This window comes from Hibiscus syriacus, unplaced genomic scaffold (genome assembly GCF_006381635.1).
Source record: "Hibiscus syriacus cultivar Baekdansim isolate YM2019G1 unplaced genomic scaffold, ASM638163v2 tig00112738_pilon, whole genome shotgun sequence".
In the NCBI taxonomy this organism is placed as follows: Eukaryota; Viridiplantae; Streptophyta; class Magnoliopsida; order Malvales; family Malvaceae; genus Hibiscus; species Hibiscus syriacus.
In genome coordinates this window covers 1,392,891-1,402,192 of record NW_024063392.1, presented here as the reverse complement: position 1 = coordinate 1,402,192, position 9,302 = coordinate 1,392,891, and the positions used below count along the sequence as shown (strand labels likewise).

General features: G+C 32.9%; 1 protein-coding gene across 1 annotated transcript; it reads right to left on the bottom strand.

The window, feature by feature from the left end:
* Positions 1-2,609: 2,609 nt before the first annotated feature.
* LOC120183135 (basic leucine zipper and W2 domain-containing protein 2-like) lies at positions 2,610-8,298 on the bottom strand. Its single transcript, XM_039187895.1, has 8 exons — positions 8,185-8,298; positions 7,651-7,674; positions 7,217-7,322; positions 7,025-7,093; positions 6,396-6,889; positions 4,526-4,787; positions 3,142-3,350; positions 2,610-2,926 (listed from the first exon to the last, which is right to left on the bottom strand). Exons 1-8 carry the CDS (start codon positions 8,187-8,189, stop codon positions 2,860-2,862), a joined length of 1,236 nt encoding a protein of 411 aa, XP_039043826.1. The 5' UTR covers positions 8,190-8,298; the 3' UTR covers positions 2,610-2,859.
* Between the last annotated feature and the right edge of the window lie 1,004 nt (positions 8,299-9,302).

The following is a 9,302-nucleotide window of genomic DNA, read 5'->3' as shown; positions in this document are numbered from 1 at the left end:
TATCACATGTTTATATCATATAACTTATGTAATCACATATACTATTTATACTAGTTCACATAGCTTATTTCACTAACATGTATTCACATGTACATTTCACTTTTCGTATGATTTCATAATCATCTGTCACGTAGCTTATAACACTTCTCTTGTGTTCATCTGGCATGTAACTCATTGTCATCTCTTATTCTCGTATGATTCTCATACACCAAGTATATCACATAGCTTGTTACCTATATAAATATTTTCTCATAACTTATCATCACATAGTTCCCATAACATTTTCCTATAGATTCATAAATCTTTACCATATGACTCATGTATTATATGTTCATTTCCGCTCATATATCCTCTCTATATAACTTATTTACATATTCATATAATCACTTCTGTCAATGTCTCCTCATTTATATATCATTCTTATATTGCCCTATAAATCAATGTTATTTAACTTATCTCACTTTTCATTTAATCTCATAAGTTGGTTATACAATTCCTATATATATATATATATATATATATATATATCTCATGTAATTTATATCCTTTCTCTTGTTATCATATAAATCATTGCCATATAACACATATCATATAAATTCATACCACCTAACATGTAATACAACTAAACATATTCATGTAATATAAACATAATCATACAATCATATATTCAACATATTGGAAACAGACTTGTCGCAAGTCAAATTTCCATACACAATACGTATATTCTAATAGTACGCACTCACCTGGCCTCACTAGTCAATATCGATCTGTTATCTTTCCTTGATCGATCTTACTTGCCAAACGTTCCGGAATTGCTTTATGCGTAGAATCTACATACATGTACATTTTGAGGCAATCATTAGATACCTACACCTTGTAATTGGATACTAGCAACTTAAACGAATTTATTAAACCAATATTCACATTTTCCTTTAGGGGGAATCGGTTCCCTACTATGGGGGTATCGATTCCCTCAAGACATTCTGGAATTCTGTCGTTTGAAGGGGTATCGGTTCCCCTTGAATGGGTACCGATTCCCCTTGCTCAGAAATCATATTTTCAACCCGAAAATTACTTCATTTCCACTCAAACACTTCATATATCATCCCCTTTTCATCCTTAACTCTAGTGCACATACTTAAACCAATCTATATTCATTTATTTCATCTTAAACATCAAAATCCTATTATCCATATAAGATTCAAAAATCATACCAAATTTTCAATGTGTTCTAATTCCCATTCTAACACTTCATACTTCTTAATTAGATTGATGACAAGTCAAATTCATCCATAAAACTTCAACAACCATACCATATCAAAATTTCATCTTAAAACTCATATGGCAAATTCCTTCATAATTCCTTTATCTTATTGTTTAAATCTCATATAAGCTTTCCTTAAGCTTATTTAATACCCAAAGAATCAAAACTAAGCTTAAAACTCAAGAATTAACCAACTGAAATTAAACTTACCTTTGCCTTGCTCTCCCACGTATGAAGAAGAAGAAAGGAGAAGAGCACTCTGGATGGTTCTCACATATCCCACGTTTATATTACCTTAAAAAAAATATAAAAATCCTTCTGTTCAAATGACCATAATACCCTTAATTTCCTTTAATAATTACCAAATAACCTTCAATATATATTCAAATAATCATTGAATTCCTTCATTCTTCTACTTTAGTCACCAAATTCTGAAACTTTACAATTTGGTCACTAACCCGGTATTGCGGATGTTACACATCGCGCACTGTTGGGTTTGGGAGCTGATGAGGTGGGAAGGGGAGGAATCCAGTGATGGTGGGTATCTATAAAAACTGAATTTGTTTTTTTTTTGGGTAAATGAGATGTAAAACCATTTTTTTAATACCTGTTTGATGCTAAATGTTTTAGCAGTAGTAAAGAAGTAAAATATACTTACCTTTAACAGGGTGATGGTAGAATGATCATTTTGATACAAATCGAGAACGTCAGTGACCAATTTATAACTTTTAAAAGTTCAATGTGGAAAACAAAAACTTAGTGACCATTTGTGTAGTTTATCCAACGAAAAATGAGTTCTTTTAAGCTCAAATCACCTGAAGACTAAGGTGCTTTATTTTGGGAGGAACCAACTTTTTCCTTTCTGCTTAAACTGATAAGAGATTGCCTTGGATCAAGTCAAGGAATGACAGTTCAGACATGCATGATCGAAGAGCATTAAATCTCACGTCCCATGCCATGATGAGTTGCTTAAACTTGTAATAACTAGTTTTCTAGTCTCACTGATTTCCAGATTTTACTTTCTTTTAACAGTTTGATATCAATAAATCAAGCAAAAGGCAGTAAAATTTTCAAAATTCTGAATGACCTGTACTTCAAGTTAACTTCAATGTTTAAAACTAGTTGCTTACAGCAAATACATGAGCAAAGTTCACACTGCCAGACAAAAAATTCAAAGTACGAAAGTTTTCTACAGTCGGCTGCTAGTAAAATATTAGTCTAGTTATTTTTAGAGTAAACCCCACCAGCAAATGTTATGAAACAGTGATAACTACATTACAAACATGTTAAGAACATAATGGTGATCACAAAACCCAGTCAAAATTTAATACCAGAATAATGAGAATTTGAAGCACAACTAACCACTTGCACAAAGAGGTAGCTACCACAAATATAGTAAACACAAAACAGTATTGTTTATTACTAGTATTAATCCACAAATCTTAGCATCACAAGTTTTAACACACGGCAAATGTCAAAGTATGTGGCAATAATCAGTTCATTGTCTCAGGAATAGATATAGCTAATAAAAACAGCAAGTGCAAGGTTGATCACAATTTCTTTCGAAAGAAATTACGGCATTATTGTTGGAGCGGTTATTCCTCTTCCTCAGCTTCCTCCAGCCACTTGATGAAAGGCTCCAGAGATTTCACAAGGGTTTGCCTGCAATATATTCCAGCATATTATAAAAGATTATGTAGAAATGAGCCTACCCTTCATTTTCGGAAGGAAAAAAAACTGTCGAAGCGAGAACTCAGTATTCTGATTTTTATCTATATCTTCCAAGTTCCAACCAACCATTCAAGCGCTAAACATAACTACTGATGATAACTCATAATACTTTTCAATGACACAGCAAATATAACCTCAATGCATACCTGCCCTTCGGGTTTGTTCCTTTGCGGAACCAGTGAAGAATGGTGTCTTCTGCAAGAACATCCTGGTCATAGAGAGACCTCACAATCTCAGGGAATAGCTTCATCAATTTTGCATCCTCATAGCATTGCATCTGAACTTTGTACATAAGTTCCAGCTCAAGTTTGCCACTGGTGCAGAAGGAACTTAACAGCTTGGCCCATGTTTTGACCTTTATCATGAAAATATCACCCAATTAACTTGGTCCACCATTTATTATTAAAAAATATATTTATTAGTTTAGCAATAGTTATCCGAAAATTCCTAAGTTATTCTCCAAGAAAGCTATTGGAATCTAGTCGAGCAAAACTACACCTTCAATCAAGCACTAGTATAGGGGCAAGTATTAGAATTTAACAAGTACATGATAGCTAATTAACAAGTGGGGACAAATGACAGTTGAATTTATGCACAGGTCAGATAGTTATGCATTCACGTTAACATCATCAATGTTAGGGAAGGTGTCCATTAAAAATAATCAATTCTAGTCACCACGTTATGAATGCTTCCCAAGCCCAAACAATGAGAAGCTCAAGTTTGATTCCAAATGCGAGACTCAAAACTAAGCTCAAGTTTGATCGAGTTCTAATTTCAAGCCTTATGCTTGATTCAAAATAAAGATTTTTTTTTTTGATAAAAAATAAAGAATTAACTATTACTGCTCATTCGATAGGGCTATGTTAGTAAACAAACGTTCTTGAATCCCAGTTTTCTTTATTGAAGCCATGTAAAGGAATTGACATCCAAAAGATTGTTTATAATAAACAGGTCATCTTACCTCATTTTCTCACTATCCACTCATCAAGACCCTTTCCAAATCCAAATAATTAAATCGAGAAATATGCATCAGCCACTGGATTAGCAAGAAAAGTAAGAACACTCCATGATTTCTAAACCATCAGTAGGTCATAAAATAGTATTATGTACATGCACACATCTTATTTAACAAGAAAAAAGAGGACCAAGTTAAAGAGCATAGATCAAAAGTAAGAACACTCCATGGTTTCTGAACCATCAGGAGGTCATATAATAGTACTATGTAATCTATAGTAGTTACAAGAGTTTCATCACATTTTACCATCCTTTTGCGCATAGGTTGCAGCTAACACCCTCCTTTATGGTGCTTTCTATGATTAATTTTATAACATATTTGCAACAAATGTGGAATACAGTGATCTCCTGAATGAACGTGTCTTGGAAATTATGACCTTGTTTTCAATAATATTAGATATTGGTAGATTGCTTTTATTTCAGTCTTCTGTGTTGCTAAATTCCAGATCTCCTATTATACATCGAGGTTCAATCGAACGAGGTAAGGGGGAAAAATGTCAACAGACAATCTATTACCTGTCGCAATGCAGAATTGGCGTTCTGCTGTTGGTTTTTTCCAGACCACTGAACAGCATCCATCAATACATCCCACAGAATTCGTACAACCTCAGTATCAGGTAAATTAGCATCTTTGACACGTTGCTTAACAATTTCAATGACTTCAGATATGTCAGATTCCTCCGCTATCAGGGTTGTCAAAGCAGACTTCATATCCTTCAGTTTTGCCTCAAATATTTTTTTCTCATTGTATTCAACCAAAGGCACCAACCCTGCCTTGCTGAATAGTTAGACAAACAAGTTTTGAAACAGTCAAAGGTGCATCATAAAGAAAGAGAACATGAATGCACTTGCAAACCCAAAGATCCAACCACAGATTGCAACAATGTCACAAACCATATTCATCGAAATAAGGGAGCGTTTGGTGATGAAGAATAGATACAAAAAACATCATCTGCCTTGTTTTGTGTTTACTTAGAATGAAAGATGGAACTGCAAAAAGGATGGAAATCCTTCTAGTACAGGATAATTCAATCCATTGAATATGTTGGGTTTTTAATAAGATAGGATGATCAGTATTCCCATATTTTTCTCCCTTGTGAAAGGTTGCATAAAAATTTTGGTTTAAACCAATATCACGAGACTTAAACCAATATATTTTCCCCACTAACACGGTATTACTTGGTGGCAAATTTTCTGATTCTCAAACCCTAACCTTTTCTCCCCCCGAAAAAAGGGCCTCAATCAATGCATCTTTTTCTATTGATCCAAAGCCCTCAATTAGTTTTTGGTGTTAGGTGATGGCTTAGTTTTTCATTTGTTCAGATTCAACTTTTCTATTATACACATCAAATTTGAGCAAATCTGATTTTCAGCGCAAAGATCAAATTTTTTATTATATTCTTCTGATAAATTGACTGTAAAGGGGAAAAACCCAACCATATTCTTAGTCAATTATGCCCATGTGAATGTTCAACTCACAATGTTAGTGTTTTGTTTTAAGCAAACCTAACAGTTTGGGTTAGGATAAGAAAGCACGGCCAGCATAAGACAAATCAAATAAACACAAGAACGGTGTAATATACACAACCCATTTAAATACGATCAACATGACCCATTTAATATGCATACCATGGTCATCTTCATGCTGAAGGTTAATACTACTTGATAGTAAGTGTGATTAAAATATCTCATGGAAAATCATGGGTTTAAGTACAAGATCCTATGACTCTAACCTGTGGTAATCAAGTAGCTCTTTATATAGCCTTAGGTTAGTGGTTCTGGGAAGAAATAAAAACATTGAAGTGGTTTGTCATCTAGTTTGCCCCAAGCCGCCAAGCTTATGCAAAATATGATCCATGCAGAGTCAATTAGATGTACAGACCAACTAGCAGACTTGCTTTATTTGAAAAAATAAAAAAAGGAGAAAGAAGAAGAAAACTAGCAGACTTGGTCTATAAAAATCTCAACATGTTCACTACTTAAATTCAAATATGAATACATTGAAGACTGCCACATTCGTACACTACTTTTTCCCAAGAACACACACAAGCACACTTCTAACTCAATATTTCTGGAACAACCAAATCACAAATGGTATTAGACATACATGCACTTACTCACATGAAATCCACTAAAAAGAAAGGTTCAATTATCTAAACAATTATGAATAACACTCAAGTTATCAGTTAGTGTAAAAAGCATGCAAATATGTTTTTAAAAATAAAGTCTTGTCACATGTTAAATTATACATCGGCATTCTTGTTCTTTGAAGTCTACTTTCTTTCTACGAAAACTTCTCCAACTGCAGAAGGCATGGAATCTTAGAAATTGGGACATGCAAGGAGATTTAAAAAGAAAAATTCCTGTCACCAACCAGAATACTTACGTGAAATGCTCGGAAAAACCTTCAACAGACCGCTTTGCAGAAGGGAAGAAGCCCATTAGATTGTCCTCCATTTTCCCTCGCTTCAGAATTGAAATTAAATCCTCCAGGCTATTATCCACCAGATACTCCTTGAAGAAATCTGTTATGAATGGAAGAACTAGTCCTTTACCCACAAGATTATCCTTGAGTAGTGGCTGGAACACAGCCTCTGGTGGCAACCCTGACAATTTTTGGGAGAAAGCAAGAGCCGTGAAAATTGCGAGTTTCTTCCTTTCATTTTCCTCAAAAAGCTCCAATGATTGCAAGAATCTTCGCATAACATTTTCAAGATTCTTTATCAAAAAAGGTTTTCGGCGCAGGATTTTCTGTACATAGATCACAGAAGGCAAAATGGCTTCACGATTAGCCTCACACTCTATAATAGAGTATGGGTGTCGCTCTCCCTCATCGGGTTTAATCGTGCCTGGTTGTGTGCGTCCTCCAGTGAAAACAACCTACAATTGTCAATTTAATTCACTACAAAGCAATAATACTAAATACCACCAAGAACGAACCAATTATAGTGAAACAAACATACCTTTAGAAGGAAAATATGAAAATATTGATATTTCCGCATAAAAAATGTTTACCTCAAAGAAGGTGTCACCATATCTTGAGAAGTTAAGATCTGAAGATTCAACATTCTTGGCAACAAGTTCCTGAACAAAACAAGTGTTTGATCAGCAAGTAAAAAGATAAAGAACAAGAAGTCCAGAATAATACTTAAGATGAAACCCAGGTTACAAATATGTAAATTTTGCATTATGATATTTACCACTTACCAGATCACCATCATTATCCAAATAGATCTCGACCACTGCATCAGCAAAGGCTACAGGGTCCAGGGGAGCAGCAATATTCCGTTTGCGGGTCTTAATCCGCGTTCCGCTACACACAAAGGAACATCAGAGGACACACTAGTAAGGTAATTACTTATACTGTTAGCATATTAGTTTTTCTTCATAGTTTTTGTCCTTCCATGGAAAAATTTGAAAGGTGAAAGTTTATTTACTTACATGTATCAAGCATAACAGTAAGATGTCTACCAGAAAGACCAATATATTCGCAGCCGAAAGGCATGAACTTTGGTTTATCATTTCAAAAGTTCATGGTTTGCAAGGACGCGAAATACTAAGCATTATAGATTCATTCCTTTTATTATCTTTTAAAAAGTAAACGCCAATACATTAAGAAATTATAATGGAAGTTAACTTACCCAAGAGTGGGTTTCTCCTTCGAGCTGCAAGCAAAAACCAAAAGCGCAAACAGTGAAATCAATTAGTGAGGAATCAAAATTAAAATTGAACATTTCTTACGGGGGGAAATGAACGAAATGCATAAAAATTTAAAGACCAAATAAAAATATATATATTAGCTCTAACATTCAAACCATCAAATCTCAAAGAAAAAAAGGAAGCCTTTATACTGAGAAGGAAATCCAATTCAAAGAAATCAAAGATAATTTTGTTTAAAGGAAAAAAATTTCTTTTTCAAAGCTTAAGAACAAAGCTTCCAGACTGTTAAAACAGCTTCAAGAAAAGTCCCAAGAATCAAGACAAGATAAGGAGAGAAAAACAAAAGAACTTAAAAATTCAAAAATAAATATATGCTTAAGAAAACCCCAAAATTATAATACGAAGATCAATTAAAAAACGCGAATCGATTATGTGCTGCGAATGCAAAAGAAATCCTACATATCTCTCTGCTCAAGAAAAATAAAATTAGAAATCCAAAGAGAAAGAGAGAGAACCTCATAAACCGAGACGAAGAAAGGATCGGAGGAGACGAAAATCTTTTTCTTTGGAGATTTTGGGAGGAAAGAGAACAGATACCGATGCAGCCAAAACACAAGAGCGAGTGCGAGGATAGTTTCTCGACAAAGATTTTTATATTTATGTATATTTATTATTTAGGGTAAGTAACAATTGATTATAGGTTTTATTGAAAGTTATAAAATATTATTTTATTGAATCTTTTTATTATTAAAAATTATAAAATAATCATTTAATTATTTATTATATATTAAATTTGTTTTTTTTTATTAAAAATATATTGTATTTTGAGTTGAATTTTAATATGTTGACTGTTATAGAAAAAATTTGTTCCTAAAATTTCAAATGATTATCGTATTATAATCATCATGTCAATGTTCAATTTAAACAACTACTAATTTTTCAATGAAAAGGGATTAGCTTGTAACATAGTGAATAATTAAGTGACAATTTTATAACTTTTAATAATCAAGTGACTTAACAAAGCGACATTTTATAATTAGAGGATTATTTTGTAACTTCTAATAATAGAAGTACTTCATAAAGCAGGACCTTATAAACAGGGGACTATTTTTATAATTTACCTTATTATTTATTTATTACTTTCGGAATTATGATTTTCCTTTTTTTTACAAATAACATATATTTGCAAATAAAATTATGCGATAGAAAGAAAAAAAAAACCTAATGAAAGTTTTTTGGATCAATGTATTAAGGTTGGGCTTAGCATGGTTATTGGTTCCGTTTTTTAAGCTAAAATCTATGTTTTACTGTTAATTTTAATGTTATTTGTCGATGTGGTTAAAATTGTAATTTGAATGTCCACACAAAAGAATAGAAAAGAAAATTTTATGCTCTCACGCATAAGGTGGGATAATCATTTTCTAAAAAAATGATTTTTTAAAATAATACATTTTTGTATCACATACGACCATGGATGGAGTTAAAATTAAATATCGGCATGGGTAGAAATATTAGACCATTTAAGAAAAATATAAAAACTTATTAGATATTTAAACTTGAAATTCAGCATGAACCAAACAACCTTAGTGACTAAGGGATTGTTGTTATCTTTGAGCTCCCGAGTTCAAGCACG

Bases quoted from the DNA above. Each gene is read 5' to 3' on its own strand.
- LOC120183135 (XM_039187895.1), bottom strand. The intron at 7,094-7,216 runs GTAAGTGGTAAA...TGTTTTGTTCAG, and splicing joins TGGATAATGATGGTGATCTG to GAACTTGTTGCCAAGAATGT. The intron at 3,351-4,525 runs GTAATAGATTGT...TTCATGATAAAG, and splicing joins CCAATTCTGCATTGCGACAG to GTCAAAACATGGGCCAAGCT.